This window comes from Prionailurus bengalensis, chromosome B2 (assembly GCF_016509475.1).
Source record: "Prionailurus bengalensis isolate Pbe53 chromosome B2, Fcat_Pben_1.1_paternal_pri, whole genome shotgun sequence".
Taxonomy (NCBI): domain Eukaryota; kingdom Metazoa; phylum Chordata; class Mammalia; order Carnivora; family Felidae; genus Prionailurus; species Prionailurus bengalensis.
In genome coordinates this window covers 26,752,661-26,779,073 of record NC_057349.1, presented here as the reverse complement: position 1 = coordinate 26,779,073, position 26,413 = coordinate 26,752,661, and the positions used below count along the sequence as shown (strand labels likewise).

General features: G+C 36.9%; 1 protein-coding gene across 3 annotated transcripts in view; it reads right to left on the bottom strand.

Annotated features, from left to right (window-relative positions):
* Positions 1-26,413, bottom strand: part of GMDS (GDP-mannose 4,6-dehydratase) — a 629,590-nt gene that overhangs the window by 287,715 nt on the left and 315,462 nt on the right. For all 3 annotated transcript variants that reach the window (XM_043590959.1, XM_043590960.1, XM_043590961.1), the window contains exon 7: positions 14,897-15,024. In XM_043590959.1, coding sequence (XP_043446894.1) covers positions 14,897-15,024 — 128 coding nt within the window. The remainder of the gene's footprint in view (positions 1-14,896; positions 15,025-26,413) is intronic.

Here is a 26,413-nt window from a genome sequence, read left to right as displayed (position 1 = left end):
ATGTATACAATAGTAGCATTAACCATTCTGACTTGCAATATAAATTGACCCATTAAAGGATTTTAATGTTCCTCATTAACTTTTATTAGCTTTAATTTTTAACTTTTTCTCTTCCTCTTAAAATTAAAAATGAACATTCCCTTCAACTTTGCACACCTTCAAGCAGCGTTCAGGCTAATCAAGGTCTTGGAGGGATCGAAGACAAATACAGGAGGAAAAACACCACAAATAACTGTAACCCCTAGTGCAGAGTTTCTTTCAGTGTCTTCCTTCATAAAAAACAGCAAGTGGGAGGTTATAGTTTTTAAACTTCACAGAAGAATCAGAGATCTCATAGTCCTTTTCTATTAGCATTCATCATCCTTCATCACCAAAAATAAGTGACCTAATTAAATAATTCTGGAGAGAATTTTTTTTCTCCTTCCTATGTATAAACATTAGGTTAACACTCTAATTTTAATATATGTAGTAAAATTTGTCCCCAAATGTAATGCCTACTGGTTGATGAACATGATACCTATTTAAAAAAGAAAGAAAGAAAGTTAAGAAAGAAAACAAAGAAGGAGAAAAAAATACCACGAGGATCTTCTTCTCTCTATAGATTGTGTATCTGAGTTGCCATGTGTATGGATGGATGGAAGGATGAAAAGATAGATGGATGGATGGAAGGCAGGAACACAAGTAGGTATCACATATACAAATAAAAACCTTTTGACTCTCAAAAAAAGCCTTTTAATTTGTGTCTAAAAACAATGATGTTATGTTATATTTAAAAGAAGCATTTCAGAAAAGAGAAAGTAAGGGCATATTTGCCCTTGGTGAGAAAATTTTTAAAAATCTGTGGAATATTACAACATAAAAATACAGAGTTTAGGGGTGCCTGGGTGGCTCAGTTGGTTAAGTGTCCGACTCTTGTTTTCGGCTCAGGTCATGATCTCATGGTTTCATGGCTTCGAGCCCCACATCAGGCTCTATGTAGGTAGTGCAGAGCTTGCTTGGGATTCTCTGTCTTCCTCTCTCTCTAACCCTCCCCCACTTACTCTGTCCCTCTCAAAATAAACAAATAAACTTAAAAACATTTTTTAATAAAGAAAAATACAGAGTTTCACTTCCTTATACACATGCCTGTCTGGGAACAGATACAATTCCCAGATGATCTCTAAGCACACTAAAAGGCCAAAGCAGCATTAACAAATCACCTGTCAAAAGTAGATTTATATTATCTTCTGTCACACAAAAAAGAGAGTATAGAGAATCTTTCAGTTACAAAACTGGCTTCCTCTTATTTATTGTTACTTGGTCCTTTAATTATTTGATCCTTTAAGAAAATACCTATTATACAAAAACATACAAATATTATTTAGCCATTGAGAAAAGGAGGAAATCTTGCCATTTGTGACAACATGGATGGAACTTGAGGGCATTATGCTACATGAAATAATCAGAAAGAGAAAGTCAAATACTATATGATCCCACTTATATGTAGAATCTAAACAAAAACAAAAACAAAAAACTGAGCTCATAGATACAGAGAACAGATTGGTGGCTGCCAGAGGCATGAGTTGGGGGCAGGTGAAATGGGTGAAAGTGGTCAAAAGGAACAAAGTTCCATCATAACTTACTTACAAGTAAGTCATGGGATGTAATGTACAGGATGGTGATTATAGTTCTAATACTGTATTGTAAATTTCAAAGTTGCTAAGAGAGTATGTCTTAAAAGTTCTCACCAAAAGAAAAAAAATGGTAACTATGTATGGTAATGAGTGTTAACTAAACTAGACTTACTGTCCTGATCAATTTGCAATATATATAAAGACTGAAAAACTATGCTTTTACCTGACACTAATATACAGATGATCCTTGAAAAATGCAGGGGTTAGGGGCACTGACACCCCTGCACAAAGATCCATCTATTAACTTTTGGCTCCCTCAAAATTTAGCTACTGATAGCTTACTATTAGCCAGAAGCCTTACCAATAACATACACAGTGGATTAACACATATTTTGTCTATGTATTATCGACTGTATTCTTATAATAAAGTAAGCTAGAGAAAAGAAGACATCAATAAGAAAATCATAAGGAAAATACATTTACAGTGCTATACTGTATTTATTTTTTAAAAAAATCTATATATAAGTGGACCTACACAGTTCCCAACCTATGCTGTTCAAGTATCAACTGTAATGTTATGTTTGAATTATATCACAATTTAAGAAAAAAAAAACTAGTTACTGTTAACTGACTTTTTTAAAAAAACTTGCATATTATAAGCATGTAGCAATTATATTTTCATTCACCTCAATTTGCTGATATGCAAATTTGGTAGCCCATTATCTAAAAGACATTTGAGAAGCATTTTCTTCCTCAAAGAATAGAAGGGTGTAATTCATTTTAAAAGACTATATTTCAGTAACAGAAAAAAATAATGCTATATCAAAATGACAATAATATGCATTTTTTTCACCTTGGAAACTTTAGACTTGAAAGAAGCCTATAGTGTAACTTTTCCATCACTCCTGTTGAATTCTAAGACCACCAGTGTAACAGCACCACTCGGAAAACCACAGGGCTGGCCTTGTTAGAATACACATAGAGTTGCTGAGGAACAGGAAACGAAGCCAGATGGTTCTGCTGAGGGAAGCACTTTTTTTTTTCTTTATAAAACCAAAAAAGCACTAATAGGTCAAACACAAAAATGCAGATATGGTAAAACGGAAAGCTAACAGGGAGATTTATGTAAATAAGACAAGCACGGTTTTGCATTACATTCCCATCCATACCAGTAAGTGGAAGGGGTGGGGGAGGGAATAGCACAGTAGATCTATACCATAGATCTGAATGGTTTTCTTGATGGTGGATAAAAGCTACTAGCAATCTTTAAATAGGTACTGCTGCAAAATTCTGGAAGCCAATAGAATATGATTTGTGTTAGACTGAGCATCTGTGAATTATCACAAAAACTATTTAAAAAATAAGCCTTTAAATACAGAGTTTAAAGTAACTGTAGTCTACACTCTGGCTTCTTGAACATCCAATTTAATGCGGTTGTTTACAAACACATGAAGTCCAAATGTGGTACAGCACTCAACACAAGCTTTTGGGGTGAGGCAGGGAAAGGAGCCTCATACCTCAGGTCTCTTTCTGTCCCTCACCCACTCTGGCCAGTTCAGAACCATGCCATTTGCAAGAGCACAGTTGAACACAGGCAGGTGTCTCCTGCAGCACCCAGTCTCTGGTCTTCAACCAGGAAGAGAGTCTGAGAGACTACAAACCTGGCCTCATGATCTTCCTTACTGAGCAGGGTGGCCATGGGCCATGGCTCTGGCTAACAGAATGCTAGGGCTGGTCACCCAGAGATTTGCAGCCTTCTCTTCTTTGACACAGTCCTTAGGGGATTTGCGCAGCTGGGGACAGCTGGGACTGCTGCCACCGTGGAGTCATGATCAGATATTTGGGCCTGGCATCTATGAATTGTGTAAGTGGCTTGCCCCTGCCTCTGGACTTCTGGTGGTAAATAAACAGTGATCCCTAGTAAGCTGTCACTTGTAACTGAGTGTAATCCCTAACTGGTGCATGGACCACCTAGATGATGAGTCTTCACAGTGATGATAAAATGCATAATGTAGCCCTTGTGTTGGTCACATGATCTGACAGATGCTATAGTGGGAAGACCGTGAAAGACTGGAGTTATGTTCAGACTCTGAACTGTTTTATCTCAATCTATCAGTGAATATCTCTGAATAATGAACTGCTTCACCTGCTAGATGAGGGCAAAGGATAGGAGGATAAATAAAGTTGCTTCAGTTTTTAAATTAAATGAATAGATGAAGCTAATCTGGTTTGAGGTCCATTCATTCTGGGGTATTCATTCCATAAACACCCACTGAGCATATCCTATGTTTCAGGTACTCTGAGGGCACTCAGGGCTATGAAACAAGGTCAGCATGGTGATCAGATGTGGAAAGTTTTGTGTCTGTGAGAAGGCTGCCCAGCTAACTTGGGACAAGGGCTCTGGCAGCAGCGATTCAAAGGGTTGTAAATAAAGGGTGACAGGACTATAGGGGAAATGGTCAATCCTTGTGGATAAGCAGCTGGGGAGGAGAGTAATAAAAAAGAGGCAGCTCAGAGTGACCCCAAAGCAGAGCAGAATTTTGAGAAGAAATGAGCAGACTGCCTAGCTACCTCTCAAACATGCTACAAAGATGGAACATAAGCTGTACCTAAAGATCTTAAAATTTTTCCTGATGCAAGAACTGTCATTAATTATCAACAAACTTGTGTGATAATCATGGTTTTCATGGAATTTAGTTTTTTCTCATCCTGATGTTTTTGCTACTCCAGTTTATATGGAAAACACAGCTGTAGAAAAAAGGAAGCCCTTTTGGGAAAAGGAAAAAGGAAGCTGGTGAGAGGAAGCCCACCAGCCACCTAGCCACAGTATAATGCTGTTCACATAGTGCCCAGCACACATCAAGTGAAACAGGGCATATCACTAGTAGTCTGTCATGCTTTAAAAGGGTTTTCATTGAGCAAAGCCAGGTGGTTAATACTCAAGACACTGTTAGCCCTATCACAGAGGCTCAGAAGTAAGACTTCTTGATACTGTTCCCCTCCCCTTCCCCCCCCCCCCGCTTCAGAGAGAGAGGAAGAAAGAGGGAGAGAGAGATGACAGGAGGGGTGGAAGGACAGAGGGGAAAGGAAGGGGAAGGAGGAGAAAAAGAGGGATAGAACAGAGGGAAGGAATGAGGGAGGAAGAGAGAGAAAGAAAGGAAGATGGAGGGAGGAGGAGAAGGAATGTCTGCACATGGTGAGTTAGGAAAGATCCTACTGACATGCTTAATGAAGTCAACACAATTTCTTTGAGTCTCACTAGACTTCTAACATCTCAGAGCCCTACACCACGCGCAATTAAACAAGCAAACCAGTAATTCATTAGGGATAATTTTAATAGATGACTCATTTAGCCCAGCCAGTCAATGATGCTTTGGTTTCCCAAAGGCTCTAGCAGATAGTTAACTACAATGAAGCTTTCAGCTGCCACTGACAAAAGGTGATGGAATTTAAACTACCTATCCCATTTCTTCAAACTTATTCAGTTTTTTTTGAAGATAAGGATCAAATGAAATGATTTGTGAAACCTGTATTTCCTGTACAGAGTTGATATCTTCTTCAAATTATATGAGTGTACAACTATTAAGTTAATACTGCAGAGGAAGTCTCCCATTTAGAATAGAAGACCTGGCCTTTTAATTTTTGGCTCTTCAAATGTTTTAGAGTTTCTTTCTATCTCAGTTTCTCTTCTGTGTGTTATTTATATTCTATTCTATTCTATTCTATTCTATTCTATTCTATTCTATTCTATTCTATTCTATTCTATTCTGTGTGTTCATTATACCAAGAATCAAGCCAGAAATGTCATGCTGTATCACATGAAGGGATTGTGCTGAAGAGCCATGTTCAATACAAGGCCTGGGCATCTCCTTTCCAAGCCAGATTTTTCATATGGAAAATGCAAATAGCAATTCCTGCTCTCCTAATCCCTGACTAAAATTTATTGGGAGAATTGAATCCAAAGATATAAATGATAAAGCACTACACAAATATAAGAGGATAACCTTCAGGGGTTAAAAAAAAGTCTGGTGAAAGCTCTTTGTATTTTGTTTTCAAACTTGAAATTTAAGATCCAGTGAAAATCAGCAAGCAATTCTTGACTTAAAGGAGATATTATAAGAAAAAACACATGAAGCCATGAAGCCTCGGGGATTCTGATCTTTGCCTTTGCACTGGCAAGGAGAGAGAATCAAGTGCCACACCCAGCATGAGTATTTGTATTGTGTGGACGTGGTGACAGAATGGCCAAGAGGCAAGGGCCTTGGTCACCTTCCTGGAATGCAACCTGCCTCCTCCAGGCTCCACCCAGGCAACCCACACACCATCGCCCCTGGGGCGGAAGCTCACCACTCCACTTTGTGAGTCAGAAGCTGGAGGATGAACCTGGGAACAGGGATCTGCTCAGCCAGGGGAGGAAATGAAAGTACACACTCGGAGCACTTAAAAAGATACTACAGAATACTTCTCTTTTCTGCTAGCTACACAGTTTACAGTTTTCTACAGCTGCTATCAGAGATCTCCATATAAGAATCTTTAACTTTTACATGTACAAAAACAAAGTCGTATTATTAGAAAGTGACCTGCTCCTATTATGTGTATGTGTGCATGTGTGTGGGTGTGGGTGGTGAAGGAGATACTGGGGACTGGGAGGGGGGACAAGAAGGGGGAAAGCAAGGAGGAGTGAAAGTTTTCCAAAAACAATAGAACTCGTGACAGAAATCCTGCTTTATCTAGAAGAATCCTCTACCAAATGAGAGGCTTGAAAACTGCGACAAAATATAGTGAGGACCACACAAGGAAAGATGTTTCTGAATGAGCAGACGTCAGTGTTACCAGTCATGCAGAGGGGCACTTAATCTTGTAAGCCAATGCTACTTTTGTGATTATGAAAATTCTGTCTGGTAAATCAGGACCAGTATATCAGTCTTTCATTCTACTTCTTCCATCTGCTCAAACATCCTTCTTTTACAAATAGGAATAAAGTCTAATGATAGTAGAATCTGCAGATAATTGGGAAACTTATCATAGTACAAGAACATATGGGCACTATTCAGTTTTCCTTTATGGTCTGCATGTAACAAGAGTGAAAATTGCTTGAAAATTACTTGCTAGAATCAAGTAAATCCATCACAATTAAAACCTAAAATATGGTTAAAATCATATTCAGTAGATAATGTCTTATGCTGTTTAGAAAATAATCTTTTAATAATGAGAGGGATAAAACACATTTCATATATACATATTCATTTTTATAAACCATATAAAGAAATGGTCAAATCAGGAAAGTATTTTTTGGGCATCTGCCATTCTGTGCCAGGCATGTTGGGAAGCACAATTACGACAAAGAGGAAAAATAGCCAGTCCCTGCCTTCAAGGAGCTTCGTGGAGGGAGACTGACACTAGCCAACTAACCACATCATAGCCTATGCTTGTGGAGAAATGGTTTTATTCTCAGAGATTTCAATTTACTTAGATTCTTCAGGAAGTAATAAACAGTAATGAGTTAAACCCAACCATTCCCCTTATAATGAAAAAACATAACAGAAGTGATCTCAAATATTTTACATAACTTTGAGAGGTAGCTGGGAAGCTATTCTAAGGAGTAATTCATCTCTTTCTGTAGGAACTTTACTATTTATTTCCATGGGAGACTCAAATCAACAATGCAAAGACAGTTTTACAAAAGGTTTCTCAATTTTGCCTTTAAGTAATTCTACTTCTGTAAAACTGCACTTGTTAATTAACTGGGCTTGGCTCAAGCCCCAGTCTATCTTTCCTAAAATGAAAAGGGGATCTTTGCTTAATGGTATCCCAAATTCATCCATTTGGGGCATATTTAGCCTGCATGCGTGATACATCCAGTTTCTCGAACAATGGTAAAAGCTACATGGGAAAACCTTTTGGAAATCTGATCCCAAGAGGACAGTGGCTTTTGATTATTCTTGAACCACAATAAGGCAGAGAATAAAGAACATAGGACAAAATCATGGAACAAACCCATTTAAAGCTATTTAACTAGCAAGTCAAAGTGGCAGACATTTCATTCCTGTACAGCATCTATTCTCAAGACAGTCCAAAAAGGTGTCTGCCTCTTGGTATCACAATTGCTTCCCTGGGCAACCAGACCATCAGTGGGACAGATTCAGGTATCTACCACAGAGATTGTCCTTGAGTTCAGATCTAAGTGCTCTACAAAGCCATCAGGTATCCCAATTTTACTAAACTCAATTTGTAGAAAAATAAATAACTGATCTCACAAATGCAGAAGATCCAATACTCAGAGAAGGGATCAAAATTTTTTCCTTCCCTAGAAAGAAAAGATAAGGAGAATTTTTGACAATTCACTGCAGAGAATAAGCAGAGGAGATATTCTATTTGGAACAGGTTTTTGCTTTATGGTTTTGGATATAAAGGCAAAATTAACACGCTTGTATTAAAGGGCCCCATAAGGCCAAGACTGGGAACCTGGAGCCTGGGATCACAAGGGCAGTAAGAGGCTCCCAAGTGGTCTGAGAAAGCTATAGGAAAGGGCCACAGGGCCAGACTCTGTGAGGATAAAACATAATTTTAGTAAATGATTCCCTGTGAATGAAGCAGAAAACTAGGATGAAATCAAACAGTACTTTAGAATGAGTATAAAAATTAAGATTGTTTCTGTGTGTGTGTGTGTGTGTGTGTGTGTGTGTGTGTGTGAGAGAGAGAGAGAGAGAGAGAGAGAGAGAGAGAGAGAGAGATATTAATTTATTGGCATTCCTGGGCATGAGTCACATGAAAGTAGGAAAGACTAACTTCATTGCAAATACTTTCTGTCCTTTCCAGAGTATGCTAGTATAAAAAATGAAGCATTTAATATTAAAGATACATACCTTCTACAGGCAAATTCATCATCAAATTTAGATGATGTCGTATTTTAAAAGAGGCAATTATGTCTATATCACACGAATAGCCTTGTTATTAAAGTTAAATAGCGAGTTTTCATTTGTGGGAGGAAGCAGATGTGAAGTGGAAGGCCAGTGAAAGGAGAGAAGCAGGAAGGACAGAGGAGAGCATGAGGAAGGGTAGCTCAGCCCGGATGAGGACCAGCACAAAGGGACTGGGCAGGCCTGACGGGCAGTGGAAGCAGAAAGCTCGTGGAATCTCACAGTACACTTTACATGTAAGTCAATGAGTGTCATAACCTAAGAGGAACAGGAAGGGGTTTCCCTAGGACTGTTCTCAGAAATAGAACCAGGACTTTCTTAGGTACAAGCTATCGTTTCATGTTCCACAGTGGTATAATAACACTTAGCATCATGAGAGTGAGTAAAGGGTGGAGTACAAGCTTCCACCTTAATGTGGTTAATTGCTACCCATTAGAACTTAAATGGCATTTACACAAAGTTTCATAATCCGTTTCCACAGGCACTGTATCTCCTGAGTATGCAACTCCATTCTATATTCATTTTCATTTTTTCCCTCCAAATTCACACACTTATACACATTTGCCAAGAACTACTTTTTCCAATTTAATGTCAGATGCTCAATTTTAGATTTTTAAAATACAATTGAAAATATCTAAAAATGCATCCACCTCCTTGTTCCTAAACTATCTGTGGATGAAAACTTGATGAATAATCCATCTTAGAAACTTTGATGGTGTAGTCTTCATTCACTGAGATAGCAATTTAAACAGTCTAGAGGTTCTGGGGATCTTGGGGCACATTCACTCCTGTGATATCATCCCCAGCCACACAAGACCTGGCCAGAGGAAATAAGGCAACTATGACTTTCTGCATTTGTTTAGTGAGGCCTTACTAAAGAATAGACTCTGGCACCATGAACACTTTGAGAATTCAAACACAACAAGTAATCAAGCTACTCCGCTGAACATAAAAAAGAAAAAAAAAACCTATTTGTTGATGTTGCAACTAGTAAGCTTTCCCTTAAATAAAATCTCAGAAAGTTTAAATGGCATCCTTTCTTTCCAGATTTGTATGAATTAACACAGGATGCAAAATGCTAGCAGCAGACTGACAGATGAATTAGAAACAAGGGGGAAACACTGGTTAATCCTCCCCAGCTCTGTCAACAGTCTACTTCTCCCCCTGCCAGAGGCTCCCTGGCTTTCCCCTGGTCTCTTTTATCAGCTGAGTACTGGAAGCTGTAAGAAAAATTAACTCATGCAGAAGACAATGAACAGAGAGGGATGGACATCTAACTATCCATTTTCCCCAAACACACCCTCCGCATCTTTGCCTAATACGGTCAATATAATGAGTTCAGCAAGATCTGATCATCTCTGTTTCAGCCACACACTCTCTTCCAGATATTTCTCCTCCATTTGAACTATAAATGGCACAGAGAGAAAAGAGAGAGAAGTTCAATGTCTTGGCTCTCTGGGAAATGGAAAGTTAGGCAGACCCCACTGCTTATGTCTCTCCTCCCCTCACTTCAATGAGAATTAGTGGTTGTGAACATGGCTTAGCTATCAGGCCTGGGCTGGAGTTCTGGCTTCATTCACCTCTGATGGCCATGGCTTTGGGCAAATCGTACCCTGAACTCTCCAACCCTCAGTTCCTTCATCCATGAAGGATTGTTGTATGTTTCATATAAGATAATGTATGTAAAGTCCTCTATAAAGTTTTTGACCCATAATGAGCATCCAACATTTGGCAATTTTTATTATTTTTATTTCTAAAAGTAGTTTTTTAAAATTAATATATGCTCCCTGCCGAAAAAGAGGAGGAGGAGGAGGAGAAGGAGGAGGAGGAGGAGGAGGAGGAGGAGGAGGAGGAGGAGGAGGGAGAAAGAAAAAGGAAGGAAGGAAGGAAGGAAGGAAGGAAGGAAGGAAGGAAGGAGGGAGGGAGGGAGGGAGGGAGAAAAGAAAGAGGTGTGTGTGAGGGACTATTATATTAAAATTCAGATGAGTCTCAAAAATCCCGCCCTACCCCCCATAATATGAATGTGCCCTGGATTGCCTTTAGAACAGGAGAACTCTTCAGGAATATCTGTATGGTCAGTTGTTGGTAGTAAAACCTCATGATATTTTTAAAATGGTTTTGCTGAGTCTTGGAAAAAGTTCAGACTTGGGTCACTGATTATCCATGTATCCCAAGACTAAGGACCCTCTTGTGAGTTGATAAAAACTTAAAGATACTTCCAGTCCAGTGCTTATCAATTAGGTCATCGTTCCATATTTTCCAGCTAAAGTTGTATCCTAGCTAGTTTTATCAAGGTAGGATCACACTGGGACCTCATTAATCAAACTGTTACCGTTAATTTTAAACATATAGTGCCATTTTCCAACTCTTCACTGTTAATGTTTATATATATATATATATATTATTAAAAGGGTAGCAAAGTTAAATAAGTTTGAGAAACACTTTATTAATCTTAATAGGCAGTAGTGCATTCATATATTCTAAGTTTTGAGAAGCCAGTCCATGATAAAGAAATCTGCTTACATTTGTGAAATTTAGCATTGTGCAGGCTTATGTGGCTTTAGACAAAGTTTACAAGACTGTCATCTACAGCAACTAGAACCATGACCATGGTAGGTAGTCAACAGAAGGTGTGTGGAAAGAACAGTGCCTCCTAGAGAAGTTAGAGATCCTCTCCTTTCAGGCACCACTGGTACTGTGTTGACATCTTGAATTTGTTTGAATGTGTTCTCATAAATACAATGGTTCAATGTATGTGGACGGAGGCAGGCATGAAAAGAGTGTGATGGTGTCACATAATTATTTAAGAAGATAAAAATATTTCAAAAGTTTGAATTATCAACTGACTATATCCTGTAAGAAGTACAAATTCTCGACAACCCGCGTTTGTGTAAATTGAGTATTTAGAGCTCTGAGCCATCAGCACTACAGAGTAGTTTTTAAACAGTAATACTTTTTTTTCTCAAGTTGCAACAATTGTAGATGTTAATTATAGGATCTGGGTGGTGGGTATATGGCTGTTAATGGTAAAATTCATTCAACAATCCTGTACGTTTAAAATGTTTATAATAAATATTATTGGAAAAGATGTAAGCACATAACTTATTTATTCTGAAGTACAGCATGATTTAATATAGTTTTTATATTCTTCACTTCAAGTTGAAATACCCCTTACCCACTCAGTTTAAGTTTTAAATCATTTTGATCTAGGAAACAAGACTATAAATGGATGTTAATGAACCTGAATCAGCAACAGGAAGTGGCTGTGTATAAATTCTTGCAAAAATGTTTACAAGACAGAGGTAGATTCTAATCACGAATGTACAGCACATTAATGCTAATTTTTTACAGGGTTGTTATTAGGCCCTTTTCACAGATGGGTAAGCTGAGATATAAAGCCCTAAGACTGAAGAACAAATCACTGACACAGCTAGGATCCCTATACTCTGTTTGTCAAATGCTCTCTACTCTTCATCATGAAAGTTTATCCATAAGTAAAAAAGTGTAAGTCACTTAATCTAAGGATTCACCAGTACAATATGTTTGTGTATAAATGAGAAAGATTATATAATTAAAACGGGTGTAAATAAGATGCTATTATAACTTGTTTGATCTGTACTTGCCAAGGCTTCTTTATTCTAAAGCTGATTATAGCGCCAGGATGCAGATGCACTTTATTTTATTTTATTTTTTTCAACGTTTATTTATTTTTGGGACAGAGAGAGACAGAGCATGAACGGGGGAGGGGCAGAGAGAGAGGGAGACACAGAATCGGAAACAGGCTCCAGGCTCTGAGCCATCAGCCCAGAGCCCGACGCGGGGCTTGAACTCCAGGACCACTAGATCGTGACCTGGCTGAAGTCGGACGCTTAACCGACTGCGCCACCCAGGCGCCCCGCAGATGCACTTTAAACAAACAATGTTTCTCTTTTTTCATTCTTATGCTTGTTGATTTTAATTTTAGCAACATCTGCCTTTAGTCGTAAGTCTGTGAAGTAACCTCATTTTAACACGTTTAGAAATGCAAGAGATGGTAACACTTCTTAAAATGGAAATAGCAAACTACGTATTCTTACTTAATAATGGCACTTTTTCAGAAATCAAGAAATTTAAATTGAGACATCCTTCAGGACCCATAAATGAGAACTATATAATACTTCTTGCATCATCAACATGTGTTACTGTCTGAACCCCAGGGTTCAGCAAAACCTACTTGTACTGTGGAACAAGCCAGGTCTTGAATGACAATGACAATGACTTAATTTTGTATGTCTGTTTCTCCATAAAATCTGAAAATTTTACATTTTTCCTGAAAGGCCAGAACATTTTACTCTTGTGTGGATGCTTTGGTTCACTGTACTGATACCATTTTGTCAAGGAATCTTCAAAATGGCATTTGGGAAGACCTTTTTGAAGTCTTTGAGCCAAAATGTTTATAAAATGCTTTTATTTTAAATGAATACAAATGTGGCTCCTTTGTTTCAAGGTTTGAGCTACACCCAGGACCAGTGCTAGCCTTGGCATTTGGGGAATGAGATGATACCAGGGTCCTTCTTCCAGATCCACTGAGCTCACAAAAGACTTACTTATTACTTATGTATTTAACAGTGTCATGAGTTTCTAAAACACTTTTTGGCTTATTTTTAAAATGTCATTAAATTTTTTTCTGATTGAAAAGTTTATATTCATTTCAAATATATGGAAAATATAGAAATACAAAGAGAAAAATAAACATAAATGGTAATAAGCATTATTAAGATTTGGTATACTGTTTCTCTATCAAAATCTATTTCTGAGTTCTAGCACAAACTTCATTTTTTACCCCGGTGCAAAAAATAAAGTTAAATAGAATGAAATTTGATCTATTTGGTTCTGAATTTGGAGAACAAGAATTTGGATAAAGAAAGATAACTATACAGCTATCTACTGCTGTAAGCATATGCAGAAAGCTAGAATGATAGTTTTGAAAAAAAATTCATTTTTTGAACCTTGCCACATATTTGTAAGTAGGTAAGACCATATAGATTAGACAAAACAGAGTTTCAGCCTCTATTATTAACATCTCCTTTCTCCTACTTCTTAAATTTCTGAAAAGGTGGGCTTATATATTTTTTAATGAAATGTTCTTAGAATATATCTAATGTCTATTGTCATAAAATGCCTCTTTGTAATGACAGCTTCAAAGAACATACCGAAATTATCTAAATGTTATGCTGTTCAAAATTTAAAATCAAAGCTGTTCTTCATCCATAATATAAATCAGTATTAGGTGTACAAGTACCCATTTTTAATTGTTATGAACAAAAATAATAACACCTGAAACTAACCTCTGTGTTAGCAAGTAAACTACTTGTTTGCTTTCTTTCGTAAACGTTCAAGTTTCTTTTTGAATCGCATCAATGAACAAGGAAGCCAGATCCGGTTTCCCAGAGAGGAATCATTAAGGACAGAAATAGTCTCCTGAGCACAGGAAATCTGTAAGCACCTAAACAAGGACAAACAGACTCCAGGGAAAAAGACAATGTCACCAACATGCTCCTTCATGTCTGGCCACAGAAAGAGCCATGTATATTTAAAAGGGTACTGATCAGGGAAAGGTAAAATATAACCATTTGCTTAAAGAAAAGTCACACTACTTACACATGTAACACATCTAATCCAGACCAGAATTTAATGTGCAGATAAATCCCAAGAGTGAGAACTTGAATTTCCCTTCAACTATATCCAGTATTATGCAATATTATCATTATTAACAACTCTATCTCTATTTAATGAACAAAATTCATTGGTGTGTAAAGTCACACATTGAGAAGTATGTAGGGTAATAACCAGACACTCAAGCAGCAGAAACCAAAACCTCCGCAAGAATTTCACTCTTAGAGTACTTTAGTAGAATAATGTAAACCTGAAAGTCTTAGATTATACAAACTGAAATTAGGGAACATTTCCTGAAACTCTGAGAACTGTACCTGTGTACCTAAAATTTTTTTCACAGTTATGTGACTTTTGAGTAGGCAGGAGGGAGAAGGTGCACAAAGTGAGGAGATAGAGGCTTTAGGAAGGAAAGAATACTACTCAAACATTTTTCAACCATCCTCGGAACAGCTGACTGACACCTTCATTTTAATGATGGAAAGAACAATTGTGAAAGGTTTCCATATTCAAGTAACATTCAGTGTCATCTACATGTAAAATGGAACCATGGAGCCTTAAAATGAAAGCAGTGTGAGTGTAAATATATCTGCATTAGCAAAATTTTATATGCTACCACTTCTTCTAGGTCATGCTTTTCCACCAGAGGCCTGGCATTGAAAACACCAACTAATACAGGTATTTTTAAGAACATAATGAGTCAGTTCCTACCTCTACATAGTCCTTGGCATGGCCCCAATCTCGCTTGGCATCCAGATTTCCCAGGCTGAAACATTCCAGTTGTCCAAGGTAAATCTTAGCCACTGACCGGCTAATTTTTCTAGTAACAAAATTAGCTCCTAAAAAGAGATAAAAGGATGTATGTATTATCAGATAGTACATTTGACATTTAACAGTTTGGTGAACCAAATCCAATCTCAGCCTCTAGGCATTTCTTTCATTCTCCCCCATTCCCCCTCCTTTAAAATAAGAATGAAAGAAAATGATCACTAACTGTCATTTAGATAAGTTAAGAAGCTCTAATTCTATGTGTCACATCAGCTCTACTTTCATAACAAACATTTTTCTTTTGGGGACGTCTTAACATTCCTAATTTGCTGCTGCAATATGTGACCCAGGCATTAGGCCAAAGAAAAGCTATTGGAATGCCAGTTTTTAAACAGAAAATTCAAAAGGGTTGTACAAAGGGAAATGCCAGAATGGAAGACAGACATCTAAGACCACCCTGATTTTTTTTAAGAACATAAACAGCGTATGTTCCTATTAATAAAGCTATTTTGGAGCTCATGGGGAAAGGGAGAGGAGTAGCTCACAGGCTTTAACCAGTTACAGGAAACAAACAAGAAATGTATTTGGGTTGCCAATAAGTGGTGATCATTCTTCTTTGGAAACTTGCAAACCTATCCAGTTAAAATTATGACACAGTTCCAACTCAAAAGTTTCTCTCTACTATACTTACTGAAATGCCACCTTCCAAATTCACTTAAGTGCTATCTACAGAAATGGGCTCCTGAATTCTGCATAAATATTTTGAAATGATTGGAGGAAAGGTGCCATAAATTGAAGAAAGAACTGAAATTGTTTTATGTTCTCTGGTCTTAATGAAAGGTTCTACTTTTTAAAAGATTATAGAGAAGGACAAAATAAAAGACACTTTGGAGATGATTTTACCCATGGCTCTGTTTCTAGGTAAGGTTAGCACAAAGCACCAAATTCTCAAGGTAATAATACACATAAAGTCAATGATGGCTTCATACAGTTTAGATAGATTACTATCATAATTTATCACATTTCAATAACTTTAGCTTTGTTCTTTTGCAGATTAAGCAGGGAGGTTAGTTATGATGAAAGCTTTTGGTTTCTAGAGAAACTGGCAGAGTGATAAGGGGAATTTTTCTAAATAGGTTTACTAAATTTTGGCAAGAACATGGCCCAGGGCAAGTGCCAACATATACTAGATCACTGACTACAAAAATTTGGTATATGCATTTATACCAATGCCATCATTAAAGATGACAATGGGATTTCTATGGAAATCTAAATTTTCAGTTTTTCTTAGCAGCTCATAGAGTACATTAATAAATCCAAAGTTTCAACTTTCCATGGCAGTTTATAAAACAGAGCTCCTTCAAAAACCAGACTTTCAAAATGAAGAAATATTAAATAGGTGCAATCCTTCTCAATCTGCTACCCATTAGCAATCATTTATTCTCCACTGACTTATAACAAATAAAATTAAATTTATAATTAAATGTAGATTTCTTGATGTCTGCCTTTTTATTTTAATATCAGGACTATACTATCGTTACAAATATACTAGATAAACTAGTGATGCCATATCACTAAATAAAGTTCCCAAGAAAAAATAGTTCAGATTATTCTCTTTACTAGTAAGCGAATGTTTAGGGGTCAAATGGAAGCATGTGACCATGTTCAATGTATCTAGGTCCTGTCCTTCCCTATTTATTCTTTCAAATAGTATTAACTGAGTACCTATCAAGCACTAAGCACTGAGCTGGGGAACTTGGGAGTGATGCAGTAGCAGCTACTCTCAAGTAGTAGAGAGAGGGTAAGATAGACAAATCAGTGCTGCCAGAAGTGAGTTGACAGATTTGCAAGAACAGAAACAGTCAAATCTGGTAACTCAGTAGCTGGATGTGGTCAGGAAACACCCACCAGAGAAGCAGCCTGCATGGAGTCTCCTCATGAGGTCATGAAGCAACTAATTAGCTGTGAGACAAGGACAGTGCTCCAGGCACATGCAAAGGCAGTGCAGGGGTTTCCAGCAGGCCTGTGTTTAAATCCTTATCACAAGCCTGCAATGATCATAACCTCAAGACCGCTAACAATGGCTATCACTTTTAGCACCGCACTGAGCTCTTTAGATGAAAAAACTCATTTAGTTTTCAGAGAAACCCGAGAACTAAGAACTGTCATTACCCCTTTTGTAGGTGAAGAAGCTGAGATTCAAAGAACCTATGCAAACTGACCATTTTAAAACAGATTTACATCAGTGACTGTAAAATTATAAAGCCCAGGTTCCCTCCTTGATGGGACAGAATGTCTTGCTAGGAGATATGGAACCTTCCTTATCTGCATCCAAAAGTTGTCTTGGATAATGGTCAAGTTTATTTGAATATGTAGTTCTCAAAATGTAATTTTTTAATATGATTTATTGTTAAACTGGCTTACATACAACACCCAGTGCACATCCCAACTGTGGAGTGCCCTGCTCAATGCCCACCACCCATTTTTCCTCTCTCCCATCCCCATCACCTTCAGTTTGTTCTCTGTATTTAAGATTTCTTGTGGTTTGCCTTCCTCTCTCTCTGTTTGTATCTATTTTTCCCCCTGCCTTCCCCCATGGTCTTCTGTTAAGTTTCTCAAGTTTCACATATGAGTGAAAACATATGATATCTGTCCTCCTCTGACTGACTTATTTCAGTCGCCATAATACCTTCCAGTCCCACTCATGTTATTGCAAATGGCATGATTTCATTCTTTCTCATTGCCAAGTAGTATTCTATTGTGTATATAAACCCCATCTTCTTTATCCATTCATCAGTTGATGGACATTTAGGCTCTCTCCATGATTTGGCTATTGTTTAAAGTGCTGCTTTAAACATTAGGGTACATGTGCCCCGATGCATTAGCATTCCTGTATCCCTTGGGTAAATTCCTAGTACTGCTATTGTTGGGTCATAGGATAGTTCCATTTTTAATTTTTTGAGGAATCTCCACACTGTTTTCCAGAGCAGCTGCACCAGTTTGCATTCCCACCAACAGTGCAAGAGGGTTCCCGTTTCTCCACATCCTCGCCAGCAACTGAGGTTTCCTGATTTGTTCATTTTAGCCACTCTGACCAGTGTGAGGTGGTATCTCTGCAGTTTTGATTTGTATTTCCATGATGATGAGTGATGTTGAGCATCGTTTCATGTGTCTGTTGGCCATCTGGATGTCTTTTCTGGAAAAGTGTCTATTCATGTCTTCTGCCCATTTCTTCACAGGATTATTTGCTTTTCCGGTGTTGAGTTTAGTAAGTTCTTTATAAATTTTGGATACTAACCCTTTATCCGATATGTCATTTGCATATATCTTTTCCCATTCTGTTGGTTGCCTTTTAATTTTGTTGATTGTTTCCTTTGAAGTGCAGAAACGTTTTATCTTGATGAGGTCCCAATAGTTCCTTTTTGCTTTTAATTCCCTTGCCTTTGGAGATGTGTTGAGTAAGAAATTGCTGTGACTGAGGTCAAAAAGGTTGTTGACTGCTTTCTCCTCTAAGGTTTTGATGGTTTCCTGTCTCACATTTAGGCTTTTCATCCATTTTGAGTTTACTTTTGTGTATGGTATAAGGAAGTGGTCTAGTTTCATTCTTCTGCATGTTGCTGTCCAGTTCTCCCAGCACCATTTGCTAAAGAGACTTTCTTCCCTTGGATATTCTTTTCCTGTTTTGTCAAAGATCAGTTGGCCATACATTTGTGGGTCCAATTCTGGTGTCTCTATTCTATTCCATTGGTCTATGTGTCTGTTTTTATGCCAGTACCATACTGTCTTGATGATTAAAGCTTTGTAATACAGGCTAAAGTCTGGGATTGTGATGCCTCCCACTTTGGTTTTCTTCTTCAATATAACTTTGACTATTTGGGGTCTTTTGTGGTTCCATACAAATTTTAGGATTGTTTGTTCTAGCTTTGAGAAGAATGCCGGTGCAATTCTGATTGGGATTGCATTGAATGTATAGATAGCTTTGGGTAGTATTGACATTTTAATAATATTTATTCTTCCAATCCATGAGCATGGAATGTTTTTCCATTTCTTTGTGTCTTCTATTTCCTTCATAACCTTTCAATAATTTTCATCATAATGATCTTTTACATCTTTGGTTAGGTTTATTCCTAGGTATTTTATGGTTCTTGGTGCAATTGTAAATGGGATAGTTTCAAATATTAATTTCTTAATGTTATTCTTTATAACAGCTTTCTTGAGATATAATTCACATACTATATAACCCATTCATTTAAAGTGTATTATTGAATGACTTTTAATACATTTACAAAGTATACAGCCACCATTACTAACATTTCAGAACATTTTAGCACCCCCAAAAAACACTTAGGCAGTCACTTCTCATTTTCCCCAAAGGCCTCTTGCCCTAAGTAACCGCTTATCTGCTCTCTGTCACTACAGATTTGCTTATTCTGAACACTTCATATATAAACAGACTAATTTTTGGTCTTTTGTGACTGGCTTCATTTTAGCAGAACATTTTCAAGGTTCATCTATGTTACAGCATAAATCAGTACTTCATTCTTTCTTTATGGCCAAATAATATTTTATTATGTGGATATACCACATTATTCATTCATCAGTCAGAAGGTACACATTGGGTTGTTTCAATCTTTCGGTGATTGTGACGAATGCTTATGAACACTTATGTAGAAGTTTTTGTACCGACATCATGTTTTCATTTCTCTTGGGTATATACCTACAGGTGGAATTACTGGGTTACAGGGCAACTCTACATTTAACCTACTGAGGAAATGTCAAACTGTTCTCCAAAGTATCTGCCATTTTATATTCCCACCAGCAGTGAACTGGGTTCTCATTTCTCCACATCCTTCCCAACACTTGTTACGGTTTATCTTTTCCGGTAATAGTCTTCCTAGTGAATACTGAGTGTTATCTCAGCATGGTTTTGATTTGCATTTCTCTGATGACTAATGAGATTGGGCATCTGTATTTTTACATGCTATTGGCCATCTGTATACCTTCTTTGGAGAAATGTCTATTCAGATCCTTTGTCCATTGTTTAATTGTGTTGGTTGTGTTTTTAAAATATTGAGTTGTAAGAGGTTTTTTTTACATATTCTGGATCCAAGTCCTTTATTAGATATATAATTTCCAAATACTTTCTCACATTCTATAGCTTCTCTTTTCACTTTCTTAATGGTGTCCTTTGAAGTGCAAAAGTTTTTGTTTGTTTGTTTTTTGTTTTTAATTTTGATGAAGCCCAATTTGTCTATTTTGGAGTAATACGAGCTTTAGGTGTCATATCCAAGAAGACTTTGCCTAACCCAAGATCATAAAGATTTTCTCGTATTTTTTAAAGTAAATTTTTACAGACTTTGTTTTTACATTTAGGCCTCTGATTAATTTTTCAGTTAATTTTAGTGTATGGTGTGATGAAAAGGGTTCAACTCCATTCATTTGTATGTGGATATACAGCTGTCCTGGCCCCATCTATTGGAAAGGTTATTTTTTCCTCCTTTGTATTATCCTGGCACCTTATGTGAAAAATCAATTAATTGTAAATGTGTGAGTTTATTTCCGACTTTCAATTCTTTTCCATTGATCTATGTATCTATCCTCATGACAGTATCCCACATTCTTAATTACTTTAGATTTATGGTAAGTTTTAAAATCAGTAAGTGTGAGTTTTCTGACTTTTTTTTTTAAACATTGTTTTACTTATTCTTAGTCCCTTGAATTTCTTTGTGAATTTTATGTTCAGCTGGTTAATTTCTGCAAAAAAAAAAAAAAGCCACTGGAGATTTTGATAGGGATTGTGTTGAATCTGCAGGACAATATGAAGAAAGAATACTGTCATCTTAACCATATCATGTCTTCCAATTTATGAACACAGGATGTCTTTCTATTTACTTAGGCCTTTTGAAATTTCTTTCAGCGATGTTTTGAAGTTTCCAGAAAATAAGTTTTGCTTTCATTTTGTTAAATTTGTTCCTTTGACATTATTGTAAATGGAATTGTTTTCTTTAATTTCATTTTCAGATTAATTTTAAACATTGTTGTTATCATATGCTTCACTAATTAGTTTTTGGAGAGGCTTAAAATTATTGTTTTTTAAATTTGCTCTCTTCATTTTTATTCCTTATCACCTGCTGTTTTTGGGAGAGAACTATAAAAATAATTATATATTAGAATGAGACCTTAGAGGCCACTTTGACAAACCATCCCAAGTGTGCAGGTGGAGAAAGACAGGCAGAGAGGCTGAGCAAAACTGCCCAACAGTCAGGACAAGCAGGTAAGCCTGATCCAAGCCTGTCTGGCTTGCTTTCCCACCTGTGCTGATTTCACTAAGCCACAGTGCAATGCAGGAGGTATCCTTCCTCAGATGAGATTATTTAAGTGATTGTGCATTATAACACGTGGATAGTGGACCTCTCGTAATTATTTTAAATGTACACTTGATTTCTAAGACCCTTAACTAGAAGACCTTAGTGTCAAGAAATGAAAAGTTAGCCCAATGAACTGACCAAAGGCCAGCTCTGATAGCTACTGGCTATGTGGTGTTGCACAAACCATTTAAGGCTCTGAAGTTACAGTCTGTTCTGTAAACTATCAATATAGTGATATGTGCCATGTCAAATGTTCCTGTATCTGCAACAACACTGTAGAACATAAATCATTACGGAAATGTAAGGAATTAGTATCATCATGTCCTCATTTGTAAAACAAGGATAATAACAATACTTACCATGTAGATTTGATGTTTAAGTGAGAAAATCAAGGTAATATGATTAGCAAGTTCTCAATAAATGTTAGCTATTATGATAATTATTACATTACAATGTTAGTGGTATCTATAACTAAGCATGAATGAAAGTTCATATTTCTTACATCTTTTATGACAAAGTCTCTTAATTCTCTGATTTTGAAAATCTAAAGTTGAGAATAGAGGTAAATAGTCAAAGTCAAATGTACAGACTCACACAATGAAAGCACTAATAAACATTTCTTAAACCACTGAATGTTACTTTGTCAATGTAAACTCATTAACATAGAAAAAAAGAGTGGTCACATAAATGTATATCCATAAGAAAAAAAATTAAGATGAATTTTAGTCCAAATCTTAGTTCTAAGTCTGAGATCATGAGTTCTAGCACAGATAGAATGAAAAGAAAAGAATTTCTGTTTTGGCAATGTTGCATATAAGAAAAACTGCCACATTAAAAAAACACCAAGATATGCTGGATAAAGCATTAGTATTATTAATTTAAATTCAAAGCTGAGTCTCAAAAAAGTACTCAAGTGAAGGGAAAGCTCCAAAGCACATGTCTGGGTGGACACTAAGGGCTCTGGGCTAAGAACATGACTGGAATACCACCTCAGGACCTAGAAATAGGCTTTAGCTTTAATGTCCAAGCTGAGGCAAAGGACATGGCCTTGGAAGTGTAACACTGGAAGTAGGGTTATATACTATATGAGTTATTAATAGTTCTGTTCCCTTTATAAGTGCCATTACCTTAAATAAGCATTTTAACTTTTCAGTTGCTTTATCTATAAAATGGGATAATAATCCACTCTAAGGACCTAGTAAGATACTTAGTTTAAAGGCTGTATAACTCTATATCATTGTAAAGTACTTCTATTAGCTATAAATGTTTATTGTCTTGGATATTTTTACTGTGATAAATCTTTTAAAATAGTAAAATCTTTTTATTCCACATTTGTCTTTATGTGACCTTTTCCACAGTTAGCCCAAGTCTGGAGAAAGAACAGAACTGTATCAAATAGTCAAAAAGAAAGAGTTAATATTCATCCCTATAATTCAAAATAGGATTCCGTAACAAGACAGTAAGTTTGAAAATAAGGTCATGGAAAAGTAATTTTCTAAATAAGTTTAATGTATCAAAAACCAAGAGTGGTCACAACCCAAAGTTTCTCACACATTCTGATGGGCAGGCATGTGGCCTGTGGTTCTTGTAAAAAGGACAAAAAGAGGTAGCAGGTAGGGGGTGCCCAGGCCACCCCGGGCAGTGGAGGACACCAGCAGAGGCAATGTTCTAACCTAGCTTCTGTGGGATAACAAGTAAATTATATTGAAGAAATCATCAAGAGGAGGAGACTTCAACCTACTTCATGCTGGAGACTCTGGAGAGATCTCCTTAGGATGCCACCCAGACTGACCTGGGATAGCTGCATCAAGATACATGAAGCAGTATTATGAGGCTCTCTTACAGGGCATGGGCAGTGGTGTGAGAGCCAACAGGCCTGCCCTGCAGCCCTGAGTGGGCTGGAGGCGGTGAGGGAGGATGCTCTGTAGTTGAGGCTTGGAGGTAAAACCCGTAGGATATGGACTACATCTTACATGTAGTGGGTCCACCACGCCAATGAAGGATGGGGTGAGGCTAACTCACTCCAGGAGCCTATAGAAAGAGAAGCCCCTGAATTTTATAAGCAGCAGACACCAAAAAAGAGCCAAGCCTGCCACCTCCCTGGCCATTAGGCAAGGGAATGGCTTGTATCAGCAGCTCTGCAGCTGAGATCAGCAGCGTGCCGAGTGTACCATGTGGGCCTGAGGATTCCAGTTGCCTCCTTGTCAACACCAAGTCAAATAAGCCACATCTGTGTCCCAGATAGCCAGATGCCATCTCAAAGACAAACAAGGGAAGAAGATGGCATGCCTAGAGAAACTGGCTTCAAAACTGTAATACAACAGACAATTACATTTTTAATTGAATTTGGTTTTTGTTTGTTTGTTTCATTTTATTTTGTTTGAGAAAAGTATAAGTTTAACCTTTAGGGACTGTATGACTTTCCTGTGGCTGCCATAACAAATTAGTACAAACTAGGGGGCTTAAAACAACTGAAATTTATTCTTTCACAGTTTTGGAAATACAAGTCTGAAATTGAACAGGGCCAAGTTCCTTCTGGGAAGTCTAGGGGATAAACCTTCCTTTGCCTCTTTCTGGTTCCAGGCATTCTTGATTCTTGGCTTCTGGCTACATCACTCCAATCTCTTCCTCCATCTTTACACCATCCCCTCCTGTACATCTATGTCTTTGCCTCTTCTGTTTCTTATAAGAACACTTGTCATTGAATTTAAAATCTACCCTGGTAATTCAGGATGATCTCCTCGTCTCAAGATTCTTCATTTAATTATATCTGCAAATACCCTTTTTCCAAATAAGATCACATTCACAAGTTTCTGGAATTAAGAAGTAGGCAGATCTTTTTGGGATCACTCAATCCACTATAAGGATCACAGATTAGAATATTTGAGAAAATGATAAAACATAAATCAAGCACTGTTATATTATTTTAATAACATCTTAAGAGAATGATGTATCTTTCATGAGCACAACAAACAGTATCTGGTTGCAAAAGATTAATTTAAAGGTGATAAAATAAGTTTCTTCTCTATTGTAACTCTGAAGTTTGCCTCAGTTAATCTGAGTAGCTCCCAGAGTCTCTCCTTCAAAGAATACACATCTATTTATAATTTTGGACTGGAAATGCCATGCATATTCCCATATTTACCAATTTCCCTTTTCATCATTCCTTCTTGAATCTTCCTTCTGGCATAATTTCCTTTCTTTTGAAAATGTATCCTTTTGAAATTCCTTTAATGTAGAGAAATTGGCTCATATTTGAAAGATAATTTTGCTAATTTCACAACTGCAGGGTGCAAACTATTTTCTTTGAGCATGCTAAAGGTATTATTCCATTGTATTCTGGTTTCCATTTTTTGCTATGGTAAGTGTGAGGTCATTCTATTATTCCTTAGTAGGTCATCTTTCTTCCTCCCATTAAAGATTCTCTCTTTGCCTCTGGTATCCCAGAATTTCAATTCAATGTGTCTAGATACGTTTTCTGCATGATGCACACAACACTTAACAGTGTCTCTTATAGCAGGTCTGGAAATCTCTCAGTAACCATCTCTTCTAATATTGCCTCTTCATCACTATTCTGTTTTCTTTTCTCTTACTATTTGCTTCTGGGAAGGAATGTTAGACATTCTTATTTTGCCTTCCAAAATCTTAATTTCTTTCTTCCTCTTCTTCCTCTTTCCTTTCTTCTGCACCTTCTTTTATTTATTTCTTTGTTTATTTATTTATTTTAATAATTTTCACCTCTTTATCCTTCTCTGCAATGTTCCAGGTAATTTCCTGAGATCCATTTAATTTTCCTTCAGCAGTCTAATATTTTAAAGTCAGCCATATAATTCTTTGTTTCCATAATTATTTTTGTTTTTATGTCTAAAGTTCTCTTTGGTTCTTTTTCAAATCTGCCCGGGCAGTTCTATATTCTGTTGCTGCTTATTTATTTTTTATGATTTATCAATTTATTTACCTAGAGATATCTTAGTAATTTTATATTCTGAATTTGATAATGCCACTATTTAAAGTTCTTGGGGGGACTAATTTCTTGTTTTTCTCCTGCTGAATATGACTGATGGTAGCTTGTTTCCTTGTGCATTTGATGACACTCAGAGTTCATACTTAGTAATCTTAATCTGCTGGAAACCAGAGGACATGTCTGAGAATGACTGTTTCCTCCTGAGAGGGTCTATGTTTGTTTCTGATGGAAGTCAGGAGATGCTAACCTCTGCAACCTTTCATCCCCTTCCACTGTGCCCACGTTAATAAGGTTCTGCTCTTCTAGTTTGTTGCTAAGGCCAAAACTGAGCCTTCTAATTAAAGAGGCTGGACATTACCTAAAGGTCTATTAAAACTAGGTAAACAGGACTGGATATCACTTTGGGGTCCCTAGTGGTCCCCACCTACAGTTGGGAGGCGATTGTCAGGAAGATGAAGACAGATTTAGAGAAATAAAGATATTAAAAGAAATTATTTGCTCTGTATAGCTGGATGCAAAGCAAATAACTGTTCCACCCAACACATATTTATTTTTATTTTCATACTAGACATTCAGAAAAAATTTATTTTTATGTTTTCTTTTAAACGGAGTATGCCTGTTCAATATGTATGTATGTATGTCTTTGGCTCAAATATGATTACTTTTAATAATCTTTTTCACACAACAGGCAAATATGCTTTTTTTTTTTCTTATGAAATTCTGAACTAGAATATCGTCTTGTCTTGTGGTTCTTCCCCTTTACACTGGGCCTCACTTCCTGTGAGAACAGATGATTAAGACCTGCTGTGAGATCATTCCAGCACCAACACACAGGAGGCAGCTCAGATATAGAACTAAAGCCAAATTCCTAATTTCCTGGCTTTGTTCTTATATCTAATCCTTACATCAATGTATGTGTGAGTATGTATACGCACATATGCCTTGTTAAACTTTTTACTATAATACCGTAAAATATACCAATAATATTTATAGTCAAATATCTTCTAAACCAAAATTTTAAGGAAAAGAAGAACTGACAAAATTTATAACATATATCGTACATTATCAGCATTAAACTTTCAGACATGAATAGCAGCATACTTATTGCAATTAAAGAATTAGATCATC